This window comes from Convolutriloba macropyga, chromosome 8 (assembly GCF_964194025.1).
Source record: "Convolutriloba macropyga chromosome 8, txConMacr16.3, whole genome shotgun sequence".
Lineage (NCBI taxonomy): Eukaryota > Metazoa > Xenacoelomorpha > Acoela > Convolutidae > Convolutriloba > Convolutriloba macropyga.
In genome coordinates, this window is record NC_134475.1 from 67,881,934 (window position 1) to 67,906,934 (window position 25,001).

At 36.2% G+C, this 25,001-nt stretch overlaps 3 protein-coding genes across 3 annotated transcripts in view; all 3 read right to left on the minus strand.

Annotated features, from left to right (window-relative positions):
- Nucleotides 1–19,725, minus strand: part of LOC142344940 (sodium channel and clathrin linker 1-like) — a 364,638-nt gene extending 344,913 nt beyond the window's left edge. Inside the window, exon 1 of the mRNA XM_075397025.1 lies at nt 19,716–19,725. The gene's annotated coding sequence lies outside the window, so the exon portion shown is untranslated. The remainder of the gene's footprint in view (nt 1–19,715) is intronic.
- LOC142344294 (uncharacterized) lies at nt 5,349–13,763 on the minus strand. Its single transcript, XM_075395879.1, has 2 exons — nt 13,047–13,763; nt 5,349–6,214 (listed from the first exon to the last, which is right to left on the minus strand). Exons 1-2 carry the CDS (start codon nt 13,561–13,563, stop codon nt 5,535–5,537), a joined length of 1,197 nt encoding a protein of 398 aa, XP_075251994.1. The 5' UTR covers nt 13,564–13,763; the 3' UTR covers nt 5,349–5,534.
- A 1,690-nt stretch (nt 19,726–21,415) lies between the features above and the next one.
- Nucleotides 21,416–23,436, minus strand: LOC142344941 (uncharacterized). The gene has a single exon (XM_075397026.1). It carries the CDS (start codon nt 23,403–23,405, stop codon nt 21,438–21,440), a length of 1,968 nt encoding a protein of 655 aa, XP_075253141.1. The 5' UTR covers nt 23,406–23,436; the 3' UTR covers nt 21,416–21,437.
- Nucleotides 23,437–25,001: the final 1,565 nt, after the last annotated feature.

Sequence of the window (25,001 nt, forward strand, 5' to 3'; positions counted from 1 at the left end):
ACAAGTGCTTCGGATTGTAAAAACCAAGAGAAGGTAAGAAACCAAGAGAAAGCCAAGTAAACGCAAAACCAAGTAAAAACCAAGAGAAAACCGAGCAAGATTTAAAAGAAATCACTGCGCTTTGAAAACAAGTTGTGACAAAGTAAAAAAAATGTCACTTCAAACTATGACATAGCTTCTATTATGGCTCATTAAACAGCCAATGAACCCTGTCATTAATTCGACTTAGGAATATGGCGACAAAAAGGTATACAAAAACTGAAAACTCAGAAAAAACTAACAGATTTTAGATCAGATTTTATAACAGATTTTAAAACGAAAACAAAAAGTCAAAGCCAAATAAACCGTTAACTTCTCTTCGATGAATTCAAAATATGTACATCCGATATTAGATCATATCCATGAACTCTTCAAAATACTCGTTAAGACTACGAGGAAAAACAGCGAAAATATAAATCAAATAGCCGCACGTGAAAAGAAATTCGCTTTCAAAAACCAATAATTGTTCAAATACTAATTTCTCACTCCTTTTTAAAGGTAACTTGAAGAAATATACACTTCCAACATACTGGCTTTTTGCTCTTTTTACAACAGCGTGCCTAAAATCACTACTCTAATTTGACTTCGCGTTGACATCAAAAATTCGAAAAATTGTGAACATATCTTTAAAACAGCGCACCAATACAATACAAGTGCTTTGGATTGTAAATACCAAGAGAAGGCCATTAAGCTCTCGCTTTGCGGCTATCAATTGAACAAGTTGCAGCGCTGGAAATAAAAAATCGATTTTTTCATTAAAATTTTCAGAACAGCGCTAATTACAGGATTGAAAAAATTGATAAAAGAGCTAGAACAAATGACATTTAAAATTTGCGACACTATATTACCTGATCTGACTCTCAACAAAGAATTGTCGGGAAAACAATTCTTAAACTGAATTCTTAATCTCTGAAAATCAAAAGACCATCAAAATGTTTTAAGACTTTTGCATCACTAACAACGCTTTTTATTGTCTTATTACAATCTCAAAACAAACAATTTCATCATGCCCTAACAAAACTAAACGAATTAGCTTTGACTGAGCTAAAAAATCAATACAAACAATAACCCTCATTAAGAAAAAGAATTACGTAATATGTTTCATATTTTTGAGACTCCAAAATCGACTAAAAGCTTATTATTCTTTCAACAACTAATGTGTATATTGCCAGATTACTATTTTGAGTAATGTAATATGTAACAATCAGGCCCTAAGTGTATCGAAACTAAATGCAAGAGCATATAACATTCTAAATAATGGGCAATTAGTGTCCAAAAGTGTCATCCAATAACTTTTTATTACTAAAACAGCCAACTTCGATTTTAACAAAGTTATTGTTCCGACCCCTCTTGAGGGGAGGTGGGGGGGGGGGGGAGGAGGAGGAGGAACTATATAATCAAATGGGTTTTCTGTTCAGACCATATCGGCCGATCGATAAATTCATCGTAGAGAGTCGAGACTGGTATCATTAGAAAGCTCGTCCAGCGTTGAATAGGGAATTAAAAGGATTATTTTTATTTTCGTTTTTTACAGGGTTATCGAGGTTTACTTCATTCACATTTTCCGGAATTTTGGACTAAAATTTGTCCATTTTGCTAAAATTTGTGAATTTTCTTTTTCAGAATGATACTATTTTTACAAAAAAAATATTGTCGACTACTTGTTTAATTTTTTCTCGAAAATTCTCGCTAAAGATTTCAAAATCCAGACTTTCAACAAAAACAGAACGACGCTAAAGTTCCTTTAGTCCACTTTGACTAAAATTGCAGGAAGTACACACCCAAACGCAACTAACACAATCTTTGTAGACTCAAAAGGGGGATATTTATACTTCAACTTCCGTTGAGAGTGCTCTGTAATTTCAATTTAGACGTTTTTGGCTTACTTTACGCGTTGATTATCAAAAACGCAGGATTTATTTTTGATTTTTTAAATAACAAATTATTTAAATCTATAACATTTGAAAAAAAAAAATAAGTGTTCCTAATGGACGAACAGCATTAGCAGGGCTAGTTTTGGAGCAATCTTGGACTGCTACAATCCTAAAATAATTCGGATTGCAATCAGTCGGTCTTTTTTAACTAAACCAGTCAATTTTTTTATATTATTACAGAACAGAATATTTCAAATCAAAGCTCATTAGTGATAGGCCTAATTGGCTTCCTCAGCAGCTCCAAATTAAGGCATCTAATTTTTTTTTACTTGAAATCTTATGGTCCTTTGACTATTAAAAACATTTGAGTTTTAAATAAATAAGGAATTTTGCCTATTTTTTTCTTAATTTGGTGAGCTTGCAGCTTAGTGTCAGCAAATAAAGAATGCTTTTTTTCTACTGATAAAAAAATTAATCTCTATTGCGGTTTTTTGCCTTAAGTTATGGTTGTCTAGCTTTGATCCTACTACATTTCACATATTATTTTTAGTTATTTGCCTATTTCTCACAATTTCTAGTTTTGTCAAATTATCAATTTATTGACAGTTCATATATCACATTTTAGCCTTCAAAAAAAGGCACAATTGATAACTTTAAAATCCTGCAAGATATAGATTATGGTTTTAACGACTTCGACACTACTTTCTTGAAGAATTTCACTGAATTTTTCTAATTTTGTCTTCAACTGCCGTTTCTACTTTCTTTTAATCGTATGAATTTCCTGTACAATGACCCGGTTTCATTGAATTCTCATAGAAAAATAGATGAGCCGACATTCTGATATTAGTAGATAGTTGATGGCTTTCATGATGTTGAAAACAATTGTTTTCCGAAATAAACACACTTTTCAACTTTTGTTCCTTTTATTGTCTGTTTGTTAATTAGTCTCGTTAACTACAGGCCAAACATGGCAATATTGGTGTCAAGAGAAGGTGTCAAAAGGGATTGGTCTCACAAAGTGTAATGTTTTTAAAGAATTCGTTTTGACTTCACTGGCTTCGAAACGGCTAAAAAAAGTAAATTAATTTTCCATTTCCGTCGTTCTTTTTTGTAGACGCAAGACATATTCTGGATAATTGCAGGTCTCAATGGCTTCCTCTGGAAGAAAAAACGAACCTATTTAATTATTTCATTTTTTAATAAATAATGGCTTTCATGACTTCAACAAGTATTACTTAATTTTGCCTTTTTTTCTTTTTGTCTACATGTTAGCTAGTCTCATTAATGAGAGGTCACATAATATATTATCAGTAATCGATGAAGGTGCAATCAAACATCATTAGAGGGCCAAAGTATGGCGTTACGGCTTCAAAAACGTTTTCTGACAAGTTCTAATTTTTTGCTTGTTGTCCATTTGTTGTTCTTTTTCTAACCACATAAAATACTGAATACCGACAGGTCTTAATGCCCTTCTATAAAAGCATTGGAAATAGTAAACCTATGGGATATATTAAATAATTTCTAATGGTTTTCAGTATTTTGTTTGTATTAACTGTTTTTGAAAAAGCGAAAATTTCAACTTTGTCAAATTGTTACCAAGCCTAATTATGGACCAGTCTCATATCTATTTTGGTGAATTACAAGTTACTTTGTTTAGTTTCAGTTTTATCTGACGATATTTTGACGTCGTTATTGAGTTTTGTTTTTTAAAACGGACAAAGTTTTTGATGTAATTAATGTTTGTTGTTGTTTGATTTTGGTGTTCGCCATGGCTCACGTTCTCGCATCAATCTAATGCATCATTTTTTACCCCTCTGAGTTATTTGCTTTGGAGGCTATCTTTTCGTTCATACACCAATTTTTTTAAAATACTTGATTTTTTCTTTTTTTTTCAGACAATTATGCCAAAATTCTGGATGAGCGGGGTCGGAACGTTATGAGCGATCGCACATTACCAAGCCGCCTTGTTAAATTAATTTCTAGTGGAAAAATTGACCGAAGAGACCAGTAATAGCATGTTTGGCAAAAATGGAAACAGTTAAAACAATAACCTCACTCTAAAATCTTCCAGAATACTTTAAGCTATGTCAATAGCCTGACTCTAAAATAACAGTTCAAAAACCTGACTCTAAAATGTTCCAGAATTGTTATAGCTATGTCTACGTAAACTCTCTCTTCGTGCTTAATTGACACTACAATGTTAACTATATTACAAATTTAACTTTATTACAAAAAATTGAAAAGATTTACTTAGAAAAAATCAGTTTTTAAAATAACTTTCCACTAATGACGGTATAAAAATTAATCTTCCAATTTGAGAAAAAAGCAGGCATTTAGTACTAAACTATTCTCTGAATGAGCGTTACTTGAAGAATAAATAAATGTCTAATATTAAAGAAATTGCTAAAAATTAATCAAAAGTTACGAAAGCGTATACTAAATTGCTTAGTACCTGCAATTTATAATTCAGTGCCATTGCAAAGAAAATAATATCGGTAATTGTTGGTATATAATAAGTTTTCAAAAAATCTGATTTGATGTCAATAGGAAAACGGGTTGTATTGTTTTTTTTAAAAAAAATAGACAACGTTTTCATTAGGTATTATACAGCAGTCTTGACAAAATAGTCTTATAAGACCAATAACGAAAAGTGAGCGAACTTTCCGCCAGGACTGGGGCTGAACAGAAAACAAAGGCAGATTCTTTTTGAATTTCTAATTTGGGTAAAATTTAACTTGCATGGAGATTCACATTTCGTCATGAGCTATTATTATTATTATTATTATTATTATTATTATTATTAAAAACAAGCATAATTTTCATCAGACAAGATAACGAACCTCGCCCAATTGAAAACGATGCAGCCCAATCGGTTTTTCACTCCGAATACAATTTGATGTATCAAGAAAAGATTCTTGGCTGAACGAAAGATTTTGAAAAATAAAAATGGATTAAATTACTTAATTTCAGAACAAGACAACAACGGACATGTAAGTTGGCACAAGTATCCGCCGGTGCAATATAAGTACGGAAACGAAAAGCGGTGCAACTCGTCAGATGCGTCTACCCAATTGAAAAACTTAATTGTTCATGTGCTAATGATCTTCTTAATCCACAATTAGTATGGATAGGCACATTTGTAATTAACCAACAATTAGGTTTATTACATTTCGGCGCAATTAACATTGTTAACTATCGCTGTTATTAGATACTGTAACTGTGGACAGGTGACGCTGACCGTGGATAATAGATAAGACCCCGTGTCACACTTGCATCTTGGACAAATGTGACGGATATCTCCTATTTTGCAACAAATTTGAACTTAGTTTACTCTGTCACAAATGTGATCTTAAAACAAAGTCAGAAATGACATTGATCTTTTCGAGCAATTTATTCGACCAAAGTTAACTTTTGCAACCTAATGTCTAAAAATACTCCATGCGCAAAACTATTATTCTGAATCAATTACTTTAATTTTTTCTTTGCACTTTTATGAAACTCAAAAAATTTAAATGCTCCATTTCCTTAATTCAATAATTTTAACTGAAACGAATAACAAGAGTTTAGAATAAAGTTTATGTATACCACCAGTGTCATTTTCTTCCGTTTTTCGTGGGAGTTTCAATACCCACGTGGCGAATCGAAATCAACGATGCTGATAACAGTCGAGTAGGCGTGATCATAATTTTCAGACGGGTTTGAACAAACACCTCTGACCACATTTCTCCCAAATTCACCATAGCCATACAACCCAATAGCTTGAACGTCTTCAAAGTAAGCTTTGAAATATTTTATATCATTCGAAGTGTTTCTTGCCAAGCAGAACACGAGCACAGCAAAGCAATGTTTGCTCAAAGAACCAACTGATTTTCTGAACATTTCTATTCGTGACTTTATTTCTTCTTCCTCGCTACAGCTTTCGTCCAATACAAGACAACTGCAGCTAACATTATCGCCAAAAACTGCCAACCCCGAAATACAATCGGGGGTTATTTTTGAATTGCAATCCTGATCATATGAGCTGTGCTGGTCAATCAAAGCGCCCGTTACTGCAATATTGGGCAATAAATCAACCAGGTTTCCCAGTAAAGTTCTCGGAAACTCGCCATGCTGAGCGGAGAGATAGAGCATGAACTTGATTTGAAATGAGTTCGGACATCCAATGTGTGACTTGAGAAGGCTTTCAGTCAATTGTTCGTCAACTAGACTGTCTGGCAGAGAGTACAGTCGAATATTTTGTGAATAGGATTCTGAGAATGTGAGAGCCACTGCCCCAAATTTAGTGTCATTCACCTCAGTAGCTGAAACAGAGAATTGTTGGATTAAGGCAATTTCTTTGTTTTTAAGCGACCAGCCCCAATCAAATCACTCTATCAAACTTCAAGACTGGCTACGAGAATTTTTAAGGCGTGTAAATGTTTTTTTTTCTGCATTCTAGAAATGATCATATAAATGATAAGTGGAATTTGGGCACACAATAGTTGTCCGTATCGAAAACTTTTGGCTCAAAAGATCAAATCTACCAACCGAGTTGAGAAACCCCAACAAAAATTGAGCCGACACAGCCGGACAATAGACTAACAGAATTTAATTAATTTGGAACCAGAAGTTTATCCCGATTGAATTAGTACAGCCTCTTTTAACCTTAAACTTGAGTTCTTTCAATAAATGAGAGCATAATTCTTTTTTCGAGGGAGGTAAATAAAGTATACTCAACAATTATTACATCGCATATTATGACGCCACCCATAGAAAACTAACTGCAGAGTGGTAAAATTTAAATGAAGAAAGTGCTCCTTGCCGTTTTAAAGTGTGATCAAATACAAATAAAATGCATTTTTGAATGGGAACATCAGATAAAATATTTACGGCAGACCTTAAATATCTTCTGTACCACTACGACGACCCCATTTTCGCCATGTCAACCTAAATTTCCGATTTTGAACATTTTATTGGAACAATTAAATCGAATTAGCTGTTAGTGAGCATAGCTGTCTCTCTCTTTAAAAATGAGAATCATTATTTTTTTTTCGGGGGGGGGGGATTTAAGTTTTTGTTGAATTCAAAGAAACAAAAAAGGTGTTGTAGCACACTTAATAACCGAAAAAATAATTGCATATGGAGAAAAAGATTTCCAATGCGAAAAGAAAAATTTTGCTCCCGTTATTCATATTCTGTTGGTTTAAATTCAATTTTAAGTATAAAGCTAATTAGCTTAAACTTCCGTTAGGGAACGAACGGAGGTTAATCGAAGACTTTCAAAAGAAGGATTAAAAAAATGCTACAAGAAGTTGCAAAATAGATGTTCAGAGATCTCGAGGAGTCAAAAAGTATTTGACCCTAAAATTAATGGCAACGAAAAAAACTTGCCGGCACTTCTTTTAACCGCATCGAAGTACCTTCCTAAAATAAACAGCTCAGCACCTGCACCATTCATAAAACTTTTTGTCAACTATCTGAAAAAAATAACTTCAAATCCTTGTCGAAAAATTGAAGAAAACAATGTTTTAAAAAACCGGCTCAGTTTGTCAAAAAATATGTTGGCATTGTTTGATACAAAATAATTTTTACTTCCACCAAACATGTGTTTAATTTCCTATCTGCCCGTAAATAATGAGACTAAGTCACGACTCATCAAAAAAACAAATATGAAAAGAAGCCAAAACTTCAAGCAATTTTACGAGATCACACCGTTCAAGGCACTATAATTATAAGATGTTACCTGCAAGAACTGTAAATCGTCACTTTCTCCTCCTCTTAACATCAAAGAGTCTTCCTTTTAAAAGGACTATGTCGACATGACCACAAAAAGAAACCAAAAAATTGAACAGTATAGAAATCTCAAAAACTTTTTATGAAATTAATGGTCAGTCACAACGTATAACCAAGCGCAAAAAAAATGTTTGAACCAAGAAAAGTCATTGACACTTCTAATTAGTAAGATTGAGTCACATTGAAAACTTTAACTAGTTTGAGTTATACGCCCGGGGAAGCAATTGAGACCTATCGTTATCAGGTATATGGCGTACAACGACAAAAAGAAAAACAGGCAAAAAGAAAAAAAAACAATTGAAATTTTGGAGATAACTGCCTCAGCCCAAAAAGTATAAACTATATAACAAAAACAATTAACATAACCAGATATACCTTTTTCCAACGCTGTGCATTTTTTTACTATGATTTCCTCCAATTGGACTTGTCAATAATGTGATAATTCGACAAGGAAACAAATGAACATAAAATTATGTAATCATGCTTAAAAAAATTGAAAACGCGTAGTATCAAAACAAAGCATTAATTGAACATAAAACCGTTACGGCCATTAATTTATAACCCACGGGTAATCGGATTCTGCCTGAAGTTACTGAGACTGCGCCCGAATTTGAGAGAAATAGGATGAAATAGTGGCAAAGTTCAAAAATTAACCGATATTTTCTTAAAACAAATATATTCAATCATAACAGACATTAGATAACAGCTGAAAGAGTTGTCTAGGTTCATTTATACCTCTTAAAAGATACCTGGGTCTTTGATAGGGGACCACAAGTCATTGGGCTACAAAAATATAACAAATGAAATCAGAACTCAAGACTACAAAATTTTCACGAAAACAATTGATCAGAGCCATAAAAACCATGAGCTTAATTCTGAAACAGTAACATAATTTCAATCTCGCTGGGCCTCGTTTATTATAAATAGTATCTATCTGTCATTAATTGAGCCCTGGCTTGAAACTCTTGGTCAGTAATTTACATAAACATTTACATAGCGGAAACATTTTGAAAAAAGGTCGCGCCCCATTAAAATCTAAAGAATTTTTTATCGTAAGGATCCATGGCGAGATCAAGATCAGCCCAGATATTGCTGCGCGTCCAACAAAATACTCATTTGCTCAAATGGTTTTGAAATAGATCAATTTTTCAACAAAATTTGTCAGTGTCAAAAAATAAAAAATGCATTTTGTACAATTATCGAGTTTAACTTTGCAAAATTCTAGCAAAATTATAATTCCCGAAGACTCTCAAAGTCAGCGGGATTACAACTAGCTCGTTTGTCAGCTTAAAAAGATTATGGTCGCAAAAAAACTCGGATCGAACAATTCAGCAACCCTTCTCTATCTTTAGAGATAAAATGAATAACACTACAGTTAACAATTTGAAAAAACTTTTGCAAAATTGACAAAAATCAGGTCAAAAATACCGAAAATATGAAAAAAAACAGCTGAATTACGTCTAATATTCACAAAATTTTAAATCTCGATAACTCCCTATAAAAAGAGAAAATTGAAAAAAAAATCTTTTTAATTCCATATTCTACGCTGACTGCTTGTGAAAATGAATGCAACACCAGTGACGATTAACATCATACAAATTTACGCGCCAACCACAGCTTGCGATGAAGAAGAACTTGAAGGGTTCTATGATGATCTTAACAAGGCCATGCAGATGTGCAAAAACAGAGAAGCGACAAATGTCATGGGAGATTGGAACGCAAAAGTTGGGAATCAGAGATCAATTTCCGCGGCAGGCCTCCTTTGGGCTTGGAGAAAGAAATGAACGTGGGGATCGATTTATTCAGTGGTGTGAAGACAATCACCTGGTTATCTCAAACACGTGGTTCCAAAACAGGAAAAGTCGCTTGTATACTTCGACGAGCCCAGGTGACAGAACCAAAAACCAAATTGACCATATATGTGTCAATCAGAGGTTCAAAAATGCAGTGTCAGACTGTAAAGCCTTCCCTGGAGCTGACGTCGGAAGTGATCATGCACCAGTTGTTGCAAAATTCCTCGTCCGTTTCAAGAAGCTCACGGTAAAAAGGACAACAAAGAAGAAAAATTACAGCTACTTGAGTGACCAAACGAAACTCGACATGGAAAATCTTGCGGGGAGGCTGTGGAAAGCGGAGACTCTATTTTCTTCGGAAGGAAGAAATATAGAGTCCGCTCACGAGGAGTTCAAGAGGGCATGTAAGGAAGTAGAGGAGAAGTACGTTCCCACCCAGAAAAGACCAAGGAACAGCTGGATAACTGACGAAATAACCAATTTAATGGCGGAAAGGCAGCGAAAACAGAAACATTCAGAAGATTACAAAGAGCTAGACAAGCTGATAACAAATAAGTGTATCGAAGCAAAGGCGGAGTATTTCGACCAACAATGTGATGAAATTGAAGCGTTGGAGAAATATATGCCCCGCGACCATCACAAGAGAATACAGCTTGTGACCGGGAAGAACAGAGGCAACAAACAGGCAAGCGTACTGAAGGACAAGCAGGGAAATATATTGATCGACAACAACGATATATTGAGTCGCTGGAGGGAATACATCGGCGAGCTATATGAAGACGAGTCGAGAACCTGCGAATCCATCAAATTCGAGGGAACACTTACGGGAGAAAAAATAATGAGAGACGAAATACGGTATGCAATCAAGGGCATGAAACAAAACAAAGCGGCTGGAAGAGATGAAGTACCCACAGAGCTGATAAAGTGTTTGGGAGAAACTGGGATCGGAATGCTACACCATCTCGCCGACGAAATCTACGAATTTGGAGAATGGCCGAAGGAGATGATGGAATCCACCTTCATACCATTGCCAAAGAAGCCGAAGGCTACCGACTGTAGCAACTTCCGCACGATCAGCATCATGAACCACTCAACTAAGATCATCCTGAGAGTTATCATGAACAGAATGAGACAGATCATACACGAGGAAGTAAGCGAGATGCAGTTCGGCTTCATGCCCGACAAAGGCACAAGGAACGCTATATATGTAATCAAACGAATGCAAGAACGGAATAAAGAAATGCAAAAGATTTTTTATTTTATTGATTACACAAAAGCGTTTGATCGAGTCGAACATAACATCTTATTCGAAATTCTAAACGATTTTGATTTTGCAGACAAAGATATCCGAGTGCTACAAAGCTTGTACTTCAGACAACAGGCAAACGTTCGTGTTAACAACGAGTTGTCTGATTATACAGACCTGAAACGAGGTGTTAGACAAGGTTGTATAGCTTCACCCGATCTTTTCTCACTATACACGGAGATGATTATGAGACACTCTGACGACGAACCAGGTGTAAATATGGGAGGACACAATATAAACAACATCCGATTCGCCGACGACACTGGACTGATCGCGGGCTCACAGGAAGACCTACAAAACCTGTTAAACGTAATAAACGAGCGAAGTGAAAAATTCGGTATGAAGATCAACACGGCGAAGACAGAAGTAATGATAATGAACAACTGGGACAAAGAAAAGGCTGAAATAATGTTGAACGGAGTAACGCTTAAACAAGTCGAGAAGTTCAAATATCTTGGCAGGTGGATAACATCTGACGGGAGCTGCTCCACAGATATCAAATGTCGGATCGCAGAGGCGAAGACTGCGTTTACAGAAATGAGAAGCATCCTTTCGAACTTAAAGATGCCGTTCAAACTGAGATACAGAATTCTGAATTGTTATGTCATACCAATAATGATGTATGGATGTGAAAACTGGATTCTAATGAAATCAGACATAAAGAAAGTGGAAGCAGCTGAAATGTGGTTTCTGAGACGAATGCAGAAGATAAGCTGGAAGGAAAAGAAGTCGAACGAGGAAATTGTGAAAAGCACTATTGGTTCGAGGAACCTGCTTGCGAAATTGATGCAAAGACAAACATCTTATTCGAAATTCTAAACGATTTTTATTTTGCAGACAAAGATATCCGAGTGCTACAAAGCTTGTACTTCAGACAACAGGCAAACGTTCGTGTTAACAACGAGTTGTCTGAATATACAGACCTGAAACGAGGTGTTAGACAAGGTTGTATAGCTTCACCCGATCTTTTCTCACTATACACGGAGATGATTATGAGACACTCTGACGACGAACCAGGTGTAAATATGGGAGGACACAATATAAACAACATCCGATTCGCCGACGACACTGGACTGATCGCGGGCTCACAGGAAGACCTACAAAACCTGTTAAACGTAATAAACGAGCGAAGTGAAAAATTCGGTATGAAGATCAACACGGCGAAGACAGAAGTAATGATAATGAACAACTGGGACAAAGAAAAGGCAGAAATAATGTTGAACGGAGTAACGCTTAAACAAGTCGAGAAGTTCAAATATCTTGGCAGGTGGATAACATCTGACGGGAGCTGCTCCACAGATATCAAATGTCGGATCGCAGAGGCGAAGACTGCGTTTACAGAAATGAGAAGCATCCTTTCGAACTTAAAGATGCCGTTCAAACTGAGATACAGAATTCTGAATTGCTATGTCATACCAATAATGATGTATGGATGTGAAAACTGGATTCTAATGAAATCAGACATAAAGAAAGTGGAAGCAGCTGAAATGTGGTTTCTGAGACGAATGCAGAAGATAAGCTGGAAGGAAAAGAAGTCGAACGAGGAAATTGTGAAAAGCACTATTGGTTCGAGGAACCTGCTTGCGAAAGTGATGCAAAGACAAACATCGTTCTTCGGACATATCATGCGCAAACAAGGTATTGAGCAGGTTGTGACAACGTGCAAAATCGACGGCAAAAGGAAACGTGGTAGACGCCCGACACAGTTTCTGGATCAGATAATGCGATGGACCAATTCTCAAAGCGTCGCTGATGTCGTGAACAGAGTCAGAAGCAGGACATTAACGGTTGCCAAAGTCTTTTGACACGGCACTTCAAGAAGAAGAAGAATTCTACGCTGAACGGGCTTCTTATTGATACCACTCACAACTCTCTACGTTCATTATATCGAGCGGCCAAAATTGTCCGAACAAAAAACCCATTTGAGTATATAGTTGCTCCCCCAATAAAGCGGGGCGGAAAAATCAGCGAAACCTCTCGAAAAAGACGTCGATCCAAAATCCCTAAAAAAACACTGCGATTGACAAGCTTTATAATGATACGATTCATAGCTTCTATGTAAACCAGGAGCTGATAGCGACGTTTGGAGCAGAGGTGGAGGTGCACAGTGACTTAATGTCCTCCGTTTCTCCCGTTTTTGAAGGCGAAAAGTTCGAAGCGTCAGCCGAAAAAATGATCAAGCAAAAAGTTGCTTACAAAGACGGCAGAACTAATATAATTGATACAAACTTAGTTTGGGAGCAATTAAACAAGTGATATTACCTGTATTTAAAACAAGAACTTCTCTGTGTCCCAGATAACCATAAACTCCAAATGAAGACAAAGCATACAATTCACAAACAGACGGTAGCATCTCTCGCTTCGTGAAATAAGACATCATTTGGTGTCTGGCCATTTTAAATACTTCACTGTAACACAGTTTGTGTGACTTATCTCTTATATATTCTGCAGACGCTAACAGCTTTTTTGATGTCAAAATTACAACTTTCTTCGGAAGGTAACAGCTCGTGTTGAGGAAATCTTCAATGACAGGCAAATGAGCGTCGCCATCTTTCTCTGCCTTAGAATCGAGCACCAAAGAAAAGCCTTGTCTTCTGCGAAGTAGGTCAACACAGAGTTCATTCCAGAACTTGGAGACAATGAATGGAGCGGATAAGAGTTGTTTAGCTGATAGATTCGAAAGCACCAATTTGAGCAGATTAGACTGAGCCATGACTACAGACATTGTGTTGCATTGAGAGCAACTGCGTTTAAATCTCTTGCACGGGTGATCGCCCATAGTTAGATAGATAAATGTAGGCTCATACAATACACCTGAAATGAATTACAACCCACTAAACTCTTCACCATGTTTTAAAAATGATTTCACGAAAGGGCTGAGAGGCGTGAATGAAAAACGAAATAAGGTACAGTCGTGGACCAGAAAAAACCTCGACTGAACTTGATATTTTCGCTTTTTTCTACTCTTAATTTCAATAACGAGCAATAAACGGTGAGAATTACTACACTACTGCAAGTCCTTAAACTTCCACAATTTGTCACATACGCGATTGACGACTCCGTTTCATAAGCTCAGATTGTAATTGTCTTCCAGATTAGCACTTCAAATTAAATAATGTCGAGGATGATTGCAGTTATCCTTCAAAAAACTCATCCTCGTTGAAACATACAGAGACATTTTTGTTCCATCATTTCTTAAGTAATGGGGGGGGGGGTCACGCCAGGTCGGCTTTCTTTCTCTAGATCGAATAGGAATTTTTTAACGCATTCTTGAAATAAAAAATGTCGGAAGAATTGCTCTTGAACGACAGGCGAGGCAGTTTAATTCATCAGGGGCTGTAGCCTAGATCAATTTTTCTTTATGGGTGCAAAAAACTTGACCCCACCGGGATTCGAACCACTGTCCTCTCGATCATTGTCCACCCGCACGAACAACTGCGCTACGCGTCAGTTAACTTCGCTATGCTGCAACCGATTTTATATTAGCAAATTCGGAGCACTAGAGATCACTCAAAAATGATGAACTAAAGCGTGAAAAAGTCACTTGAGAAGTCAAAGAATGTTCTAGAAGAAAAGCGCAAAATTGTCAAGCGAACGATTTGCATAAAAAAACATAGCCGGTAGAATACCGGAAACGACTCGAATCGTCGTGCATTATAATATCTAACCTAACCTGTGCATTATAATATCTAACCTATGATTTTTTGCTCCTATATAAGTCACCCCTCCTAAATATCTAAACTACATCGCACAACCCCCACACAACCTATCTACCGAAATAAGAACATCAAAATAGACAAGAGAAAAAAACAAAATTAGCTCAACAAACCACATTAAAGTGTTTTAAAAATGCCGACAATTTTTTAGGTGCGGGGGGAGCTGGGTGGGTGGGTAGCTAGGTTGGGAAGGTGGGTAGTACTCTGGGGTAGTTGTGGGGCGTAGCTAGGTGAAGGCAGGGGTAGGTGGAGGTAAGTTGGGGGGGGGGTGCGGGGGTATGTAGGTGTTGGGGGGGGGGGTAGATAGGTGGTATGGGGGTTGTGCGATGTAGTTTAGATAATTAGGAGGGGTGACTTATATAGGAACAAAAAATCTCAAAATGACCGATTCACCTTGAACATTACCAGCCGTTCCTAATTACTATAAATTACAAACGAAGCTACTGTTAAAGTCCAATGTTCGAAAACAGAAGTCAACGATCAAAAACGGAGGTAAATCCTCGAACAGAAAGAAGTCAAAACTCAAGTCATGAACAAACTTGCTTTCTGCTAAAAAAAAACCTGTAGAATCTCAATACTCCTATTCGAGTTGTAAAAAGACAGACGCGTTCACAATAATTGCTATGAACTGCGTTCAAGGGCAATTAAAAATGGTACCATATGGAAATTTTTGAAACGCAGATTTCAGCCACCTAACTTTCAAACATTTTCACTGGAAAATCAGAACTTTATTACCAATGTTCCTACCAAAACAGATGATGATGATGATAGTATTTATAGCCCTAACATCATTTTTGTTCCGACACCACTTGTGGGTGGAGAAACTGTATACTCAAATGGTTCTTTTTGTTCAGTCAATTTTGGCCGATCGATATATTCATCGTAGAGAACTGTGAGTGGTATCATTAAAAAGCTCGTCCAGCGTAGAATTCAAAATTAAAAAGATTCTTTTGAATTTCGTTTTCTTCAAGGAGTTATCGAGGATTGAAGTTTTGTGTGAACAGGTGATATTTTGTTCACTTTTAGCGTAATTTATGTGTAATTTAGTGTAATTCTTCAAATTAAAAGATAATTTTTATCTTCAAATTTAAAAATTTTAATTAAAAATTACATTTCACGCCACAAAACGTATCAATATTGAGTTCCTAATAGACGAAAGGCGATAAAAAAGACTAGTTCTGGTCTCGTAGGGAAGTTTACTATCAAAAAAATTATCGTATTCTATTTGAGAGCTTTTTTTTGTTTTCATAAGTCACATAGAGACTAGTCACTTTTCATCCCGAGGTTCCGTTAATGACAAACCTGATACCCAATCTAAGGAAGCCCAATGAACAAAAAATTCGTTTTCAAAGAATGGCTAGTTTTTTTTTGCTACGACTCAGTTTTCGTAATTTAAAATGAAATTTTGATCTTTTGAGGTTTTACTCAATTATTGGAGTCCCAGGGCATAAACTCGTTGCCTAAAGGTGCATTTTATGATGAGCATTGAGAGAACCTATCTAGAGCTTTGCGTGGACAGCTAATGGCTGTTAAGACTTTAAAAACGGTTTTTCGAGAAATTTTTTTTACATTAACTAATCATAAACTATTTTCATGAAATGTAAGTCACTTTCAGTAATGACACCACCCCCTTACTTTCTACTGCAACCAAAATTAATCTGGTTAGCCGTTTTATCTTCTTATTTGTCATTTGACTTCAATGATACAAAATTTCGAAATTTGAAAAAAAATTCGTTTTATTGGTCCCTCTTGAAATCTTATCACATTATCCTGATATTAATATCTCCCATTGGCTTCGAGAAAAATTTCAATGGATCTTGGACTAACTTTTCAGAGAAAAGCTTATCGCTTAAATGGCTTCGACACTTTCTTCGGGCACTTTTCCACTGGATTTTTTGTTTTTGCCTGTATTTGTTGTTGTTTCCATAGTCATAGGACTTATTGTGATGTCTTACCGATTACCTATGGATGAGAAATATCCGTGTTGTCCAATCAAGTGATAACTGACCGTATTTATTGACTTCCGTGGAAAGCAATTGAATTTAATGGCTGTTAAGATTTTGAAAATGATTTTCTGAGAAATTTTTTCAACATCAAACGATCTTAAACCTTAGTTCGTGAACTGTAAGTCAGTCTCAATAAGGACCGGAGCTTTAATTTCCAATTCAACCAAATTAATCTAGTTACCGGCTTTATGTTCTAACTATTGGTGTTAAGACCTCAATGCACGAGTTTTCGTCATTTTTTTAAAAAAATTTTTGGATCACTCTCTTAATTCTGGTTCCTTTTGGAATCTTAACGCATTATTCTGATATTGATAGTTTCATTGGATTAGAGATAACAACGTTAAATGGATCATATAAAAACTTTTCGGAGAAAAATTTATGCTTTAAATGGGTTTGAAACTTTCTTCGCGCACTTTTCCACTGAATTTTTTGTTTTTGCCTGTATTTGTTGTTGTTTCCATAGTCATAAGATTTATTGTGATGTCGTACCGATTACCTATGGATGAGAAATATCCGTGTTGTCCAATCAAGTGATAACTGACCGTATTTATTGACTTCCGTGGAAAGCAATTGAAGTTAATGGCTGTTAAGATTTTAAAAATGATTTTCTGAGAAATTTTTTCAACATTAAACGATCTTAAACCTTAGTTCGTGAACTGTAAGTCAGTCTCAGTAATGACCGGAGCTTTCCTTTCTAATACAACCAAAATTAATCTAGGTAACGGATTTATGTTCTAACTATTGATGTTATGACTTCGATGCACGAGTTTTCATAACATTTTGTTTAAACTTTTTGATTTCTTTTTCTTAATTCTGGTTCCTTTTGGAACCTTAACACATTATCATAATGTTGATAGTTTCATTGGATTAGAGATGACGACGTTAAATGGATCATACAAAAAGTTTTTGGAGAAAAGCTTATGGTTTAAAGGGCTTCGACACTTCTCGCACTTTTCTACCATTTTTTTTTATTTTGTCAATAACTTTCTGTCTTATTGATGAGTTATGAATGCCAAACATGCCATCTTTCTTGTCTCACCGAGGCATAACTTAGCGTATTTATTAGCTTCCGTTGAAGGCTATTGAATTTAATGGCCTTGAGACCAGGGTTTTTCTCAAAAAATTTCGTTGTTTTAATGTATTTGTTTATGTTTGTTGATTTATTGGAGTCAAATTATTGGAGCTAAAAATAAGTTTCCATTGCTGTTAAAAATTAAATTAAATTAAAAAAGTTTTAACTGAAAAATTCAATTTTTTAATGGCTTCGACACTTTCCTCGCTCACTTTTTTTAATATGCTGTGTTAGATTGCTTTTTTAATTCTTTAGGTAGCCGTAAAATGCTGACCGGTCTCAAAAGCTTGTAAGTGAGGATTGATTGAAAAATGTTACCCGAAAAAGTCTGTTTATAGCGATTAGACTTCAATTTATAGTATTATACATTTTTGAGATTTTAAGGATTTTTCAATTTTTTCAGTTTTTGTTGTTGTTTTCGTTAACTTGTAACATATTCTCATCATTGAGAGGTCCCATGTATTTTAAAAAATAACTTGTCTTCTATTCTTGTCATAGTCCTTCTTGTCCTTTGTCATTTAGACTCGCTAATTGAAGGCCTCATTACTCTCATAATTTAGTTTAGTTGATCAATTCCATTTATATCTACAAGTTTTAAAGACTTCAACGAGACCTGCTTTCAAATTGCGATTCTTTTGGATTTTATCCGTTTTAAAGATTTTTTTTGTATGTCTGCCACTGAGTCTCTACAATGAGACACATAGATGTCGCAGATCTCCACTCACTTAATAAATCAAACTCAATTAATAACAAAAAATCTATCGCCAAACCTCGTTAGTAGCAATGGCTCTCGAATGAAACATGTATGAGATTTGATTGATTAATTAAATTCAATCATAATTGTTTAAACGTGTTGAGAGCACTTGATTTTAAAAACATAGCTGGCAGATTGTCAGAAAATAACCGCAATAGCTTCGTAGATCTGCAGTCTCAAAAAAACAGTAAAAAAGACAGACAAAAAACATTCGTCTTTTCATTGAAGGCTGCTATGATATTTTGATTAAAAATCTGTACAAGTTTTTGCTGCCTCTATTAGATGCTCTCAAATAACCTTCATTTAGAGTAACACACACCCATTTGACCTTATCTCTTTCAATTAAAGAAAATAAAGGTCAATTTCAAAGTGAGGAAGTCATTTTTGAGAGTGAGGTCAGTCAAGTGTGACCAAAAATTTAATCTCGCGAATGAGCAAAAAAACTCGCTCCACTAAGAGCGAAAAATGACGTCACACATGCACTTCAGTTGAAATTGCATGAGCGAATAAAAAAACAGATTTGAAGTGGTTGTGACGTAATATGGTCGTAACAAAAATCGTGACGACGAAATAAAAAAAACATAGCACGACAAGTCCTGACGTACAGTTCAAAGAATTTTCATTGACTAAACAAAAACTAGACCTAGAACGGACTATGAGTGAATTGGGAAAACCATTTCCAAAAAAATCAGATCAGAAAAAAAAGAAAACAGAAAATCAATGTCAAAATGCCGCATGTGAACAAAAAAACCACTAGTGAGAAATGGAAATTTGGTTCAAACCAAAAAACTAGGCCTAGATTGAACTATGAATGGACTGGGAAAACCATGTAGAAAAAAATCCGCCGATCAGAAAAATCGAAAAACATAAAACCAAAGTGAAATTGCCGCATGTGAACAAAAAACCACTACCAAGAAACCGAATTTTTGTTCAAACACCGTTTTCTCACTCTACTTTAAAATTAGAGCGAAAAAATATCACGCCGCAAAACCACTCGCTTTTTCGCTCTACTTCCAATTCTATACCAAAATCGCTACTCCAATTTGACTTCAAAAATCATGAAAAATTGTGAACAGATCTTAAAAAAAAAGACAGCGCCCCAATACAATTCAAATTCTTTGAATTGTAAAAAACAAAGAGAAGGCCAATAATATCCCCAGCTATCGCTGTGCGGCTATTAAAAAAACATTAGTGAGATTTTGGATTTTGCCATTATTCTAGTTCTGTCACTTAGCCTCATTGGCTTTCTAATGCCAAAACATTGAGTTTTTTTGGCCTATTTTTATAGTTTTTGTAATTCTGTCACTTAACGCCATGAAGAGCGGCATATTTGATTCTTGACAGTACTTTCACTTGATAAATAATTGCTTAATTGGGTCGGACCCTATTTAATTGCAAATTTTCTCGTTTCTGATTGTTGCCTGCATTTTTATTACTTTTCTTTTGAAGTGCCTTAATTGTTTTTATAGTAGCGTACATATGGTTTCTAATTATTGATAAAATGAAAACGTGAAAATGATCTGAACGTTCAAATGCCTGTCTCAATGACTGACATTCATCATACCATTCGGACAAATCGGATTCTCACAAGTCTTGTTTTCCTTACTTTTCCTCAAAGGTTTTATACAAAAGTTGCGTATGTTGTCATAAGTCACATTATGAGAATGTTTCTTCGAATGAAGTTTTCGGTCCGCTCAATTTGACAAGCCCATTTTCAAAAGAAATTTAGGGAAAAGGTGTAATGATACATGTAACAAGGAGAAATGCAACAATTAAAAGCTGCTTGTCTAAGGAGGCCGATAATCAGCCTTTTAGGTTGTTCAATTCTTTGAACTATAGTTCAGAAACTTTATACTGTTTTTTTTTACTTCAGACAAAATGGTTTCGCTCAAAATTTTCACAGCTTCTCAGACAGTTTACAGCAAACCTTTTGACGTTTCTAGGATGTTTGCAGTCTCCGCTCAACCTTCTCGAAGTGCTTCTATAACAATAGTCGCTCAGCAAACCAAACTAAAATGAACAGACATAATATTGAAAAATAGCCAAAATTGGAAACAGGATAAACCCAAAAATGATTCATTCCATTTGACCTAAAAAAAATAATTGAAAAGCTGATTATCAACACCTGAGTTGCAATTGTACTCAAATATTTCTTGTCTGAAAACTAAGGGAAAACAAGAACTGTTTTTTTAAAAAAAACCATTTGAAACTTTTACTAACTTTTGCCTTAAATGCTTGAGGAGTTTTCCGGAAATTTGGTTTTTCAATAAAAATTGGTCCTAAAATTTGGTCCTAAAACGTTTTTCAATAAAATTTATTTATCTAATTTTTTTTAACTTCTGAAGTGATGGTGCTTTCACGGTTAACGTTGGACGTTTCTGTGCAACACACAGTACTAGGCGAGCCCTTTGTTGTCTTTTATAATTGTCTGTTGACTAAAGAATGCAGAAAAACAGTATCTCTTGCGAAGTTCTAAACATTTAACCTAGATATTTTAAAAAAGTTAAAACTTGGACATGCAAACATAAACTGTCGTTAAACCATACAAAAATTGTCTTCTTACTATTTCGGAGTCACCGAAATTTGTTTTGGAGTCACCGAAAAAACAACCGCAAATTAATCAATAATGAACATAAGAACCATAAATTTGGCCTAAATGCCAAGAAAAAAATTGCCTTAATCCCTTTCAGAGACATTTCCATATTTTAGTATAATTGTGGGCGCATAGGGTGTGAAGCGGCACAACGTATGTTGATCTAGGACACCCTCAAAAAAAGTAGAGCCAGCGCATCGTTCTACCATTTACTTTTTTAAAAAGGAACAAAAAAACATTACATTTGAGCTCATCACCTCATGCAAATTCATTGTAGTTTCACCTTGAGATCTGAGAAGGCATGCGAATTTAACAGAGCCAATAGGGTTCCTGACGTTGAAAACCAAAATGAGTGAAAGGATTGAAATGCCAGTTATTGCATTTCTGAGCGACCAATAATTACCATGTATGCTTTATAAAAATTAGAACAATAAACCCAACGCACACAAACCTTGTTACATTGCGGCAGATGTTACTCATCAAAAAGAGCTTGTGAGCAAAAAATTAATTTCTCAAGCTTTCGTCCAATTACTTTTATTCTTTACATTAACTTTGTCATAATAATTCTGAGGTTTCTTCGGTGCTTTTAAATCATCTTCTGTGTTTCCTTCCATAGCAAGTACTCGTTTACGCTCCAGTTTTCGCTGCTTTTGTGTATTTTTACGCCCCTTTTTGCTACCACTGGCCTCAGAAATGGGTGCTTGTTTTCTGGATTCAACAGGCTGTCTAACGTCGTCAAGGAATTCTAAGTCCTCGCCTTCTCCATCAGAGAGCCTTTCAGGAACAATTTGTGACATTTCTTGCGAATCTTCAGCCTCTGCATCAATATTTTCTTCAAGCGCCAAATCGTCAACTTTTTTGGCTTCGGTTACCGTATTCTCGTTCTTTTCCGCCACAGTTTCTTCATAAGAAATGTCTTCTTTTTTGCTTTTATCATCAGTGTTCGATAGCTCTTTTGATTCAGCTGCGCTTTCTATGGCTTTTTCTTCATAAGTGTGTACACATGCTATTTCATCTAAATTTTGTTCAACTAAATCATCGTTTTTGTCTCCTGACTTTCCAGATAACAGTTTTTCCTCAAACATTTTCTGCTCTTCTTCTGGGAAATAAGGCTTGGGATTTACAAAGTATGGCAGGCGTCCTCGTTGAAAATCATTTAAAACCATTTTAGCCACAGTCGTCACATCTGGTTCAGCCTTTTTAAACAACTTGCCAGTTCTGAAAGCCAATCTTTCCAGGAAGTCGTTCGAATCCGTCCAGTCACCCAAATCATAAATTTTGGAGAGCGCATATTTATTAACACATTGCAAAACCTGGTCAATATGTTGTTCCGGCTGAGGGACGTTTTCAACTCGCACAGCTCCCTTTAAAAGAAGCTCAGTGTCGGATTCTTGGCTATTGTACACAACACCTGGACAATCGATAAGGTAAATTCTTTTCATCAAAGTTATATATTGCCACACTTTAGTTTCGCCAGCAATGGGTGCCACTTTACATACTTTCTTTTTTCTCAAAGTGTTGATAACAGAGCTTTTCCCAACATTTGGGTATCCGATGATTCCCACTGATATCTGTTTCAGATCTTTGTGCAACACAGAGAACTGTCTCAAAAGCTGAATTAATGCTCCTTTGCCAAACGGATTCTTCATGCTGGCATGCATGGCCATTGTTGGATATTCACGTGATAAAAGTGCGACCCATGCCTTGGTCACCCACGTTGGAACCAAGTCGACTTTATTTATTATAAAGACTAAATGCTTGTGTCGTTTCTCTTTTTGGAGATACTTCTCCACAACTGAACTCCTAGTTCCCATTGGGTTTCTAGCATCCAAAACATATAACAAAATGTCAGACGAATCAATCACTTTGTACAGCTCGTTCCAGATTCGTTTCGATGCTCCAGCTCCAAAAGACCAGTGACGAGCCTCGTCTCTCACCCCATCATCTTCTCTAACTACATCTCTGTCGCCTTCAATTTTATACTCATCGCCTTTACTTTCGCAAGTTGAGGCATAATCGGCCAGAGATACGGCTGAGAAATTTGGAAGTTTTCGCTGAGCCTTTTTACCAAACGTATACTCAAAGCTTTGGGTTTCAAGAATATGCATCCTCTTGTACTTACCCCGCTCATTTAGCAGAGTGATAGGCAATTTGGATGGGTTCAATATAACTTGATACGGGTCTTTCGAGACAGTTTCAAGCTTGGATTGAAAATCTTGTAACGCATTCTGCCCAATAACGCGGGTATTGTTGAACCAGCGTCTATCAGGTGCAACTCGAGCCTGCGTTCCTGGAGCAACTCGCTGCTGGAAAATAGCCGCTTTAACAATTTTCCCGTTCTTATCACGCTTCGCTTTTCCACCACGGTACATTTTCAACCTGTTTATTGTAGATTTATCTCTCATGTTACTGTTAGTTTTGACTCTGTTTATTGAATCAGAGCTTTTCGACGCTTTCTTTGGTGACTTTACTTTTCCCATTTCTACTGAAAAATACAACAAAGTCCATGAAGTCGGGCAAGCATAATTGCCAGGGCAAGCATGAGAACTTTAAATAATTGCGAGGTCGAGAGGCGAAGTCGTACTCAGGACCAGCAGACTTATGAAACGTATTCTCGAGAATATTGATTTTATGAAGCCAGCTAAACAAGCATTTCATTTTCGATTCCTTATTTTAAACCCATCCCTTGGGATCTCTGCTTATATCCTCTATCAAAAACAAAGCCCGCAAAAGATATTGACTTTTAACAAAAAATGGTTGTGCAATGAAATTCAGGCAATCTTTAGCTTCGCAACAATAGCGTATTTTATACTCTTCCTGTCTCAGTGTTGTAGATAAGGTTCAAATACTTATCAACATCATAACTCTGCATTCGTGGGTCAAGGACGTTTAGGCGGCGCGAAATTGTTGATGGGAGCTGTGGTTGAAAAGGGGGGTTGTTAGTTTGACTCATCGACTTTCGTCATTAGTTGTTTTCTAATGCTGTATGTCTTTTGTTTTACTTTCTCAGCTGATGTTTATATTATCATTATATTGATAGATTTAATCAATACAAAATGCTTTATGACGACGTAGTGCTGGGAGGGCCCCGGACCAGCAAATATTCAGTGTTGGGACTAGTGTTGGGGAGGGTCATTTCTTAATTCACCTTTTGGATCTTTTCCGTTTGTGCCCCCCCAGCTTAGTGGGTGCAAATTATTTGCAACCCCCAGATGCACGTGCAATATTTTTACATAATGATTTACTATGTAATGACACGTGCTCTGTAACTGGGGGGAGCATAACGTACTGGGGGGGGGGCACAAACGGAAAAGATCCCACCTTTTTATAACTTTAACATTAGACCAGCATGCAGACACGGAAATAAAATTCGGATCTTTTCAGTTTGTGCCCCCAGTACGTTATGCACCCCCAATTACAGAGAACGTGTCGATACGTAGTAACTTATTTTGTATCCTCTAGCCTAATTGTTGTGATAAGCTAATTAAATAATTTCATATGCTGAAATGGCAAGTTAGGATAAGTTGAGGTCAAACCCAAGCGAAGAGAAAGTGAGAACAAACTCTACCAGCCAAACCGGAGGGAACAACTACTATCCCCCAATTGCGGAGTTTGTGGATGCTGATGGCGACATGTTCAGGGTGCTCACGAACAAACTAACCAGGGACTCGCTAATTTGTCTAAAGGATACTGTGGCCCATCTTCGCGAAACTAAGTCAACCTCTGGATAAAACCAGTTCTGGATGTGCTCATTCTGCCGTGAAAATTATAAGACTGACATTAACCATTTGTCCGAAACAAAAGTTTTTCTAAGATATGTCGACGATATTGTGAGAACAGTTAGAGGTGACACAAAAGAGCTGTTAGATGCGGTCAATAACCTCCATCCAAATCTCTATTTACATTAGAAACAACAGATAATAAACATAACCGACTAACGTCGGGCGAATTGCTCTCAAACGACCGGCGAGTGGTTGGCTTCGTCAGTACCTAGCCATTGTTCAGTGAGGTTAGCTTGATTGAAGGGGCCTGAGATTAGGGTAATGGACAATGACATCACGCCACATAACAGCCGC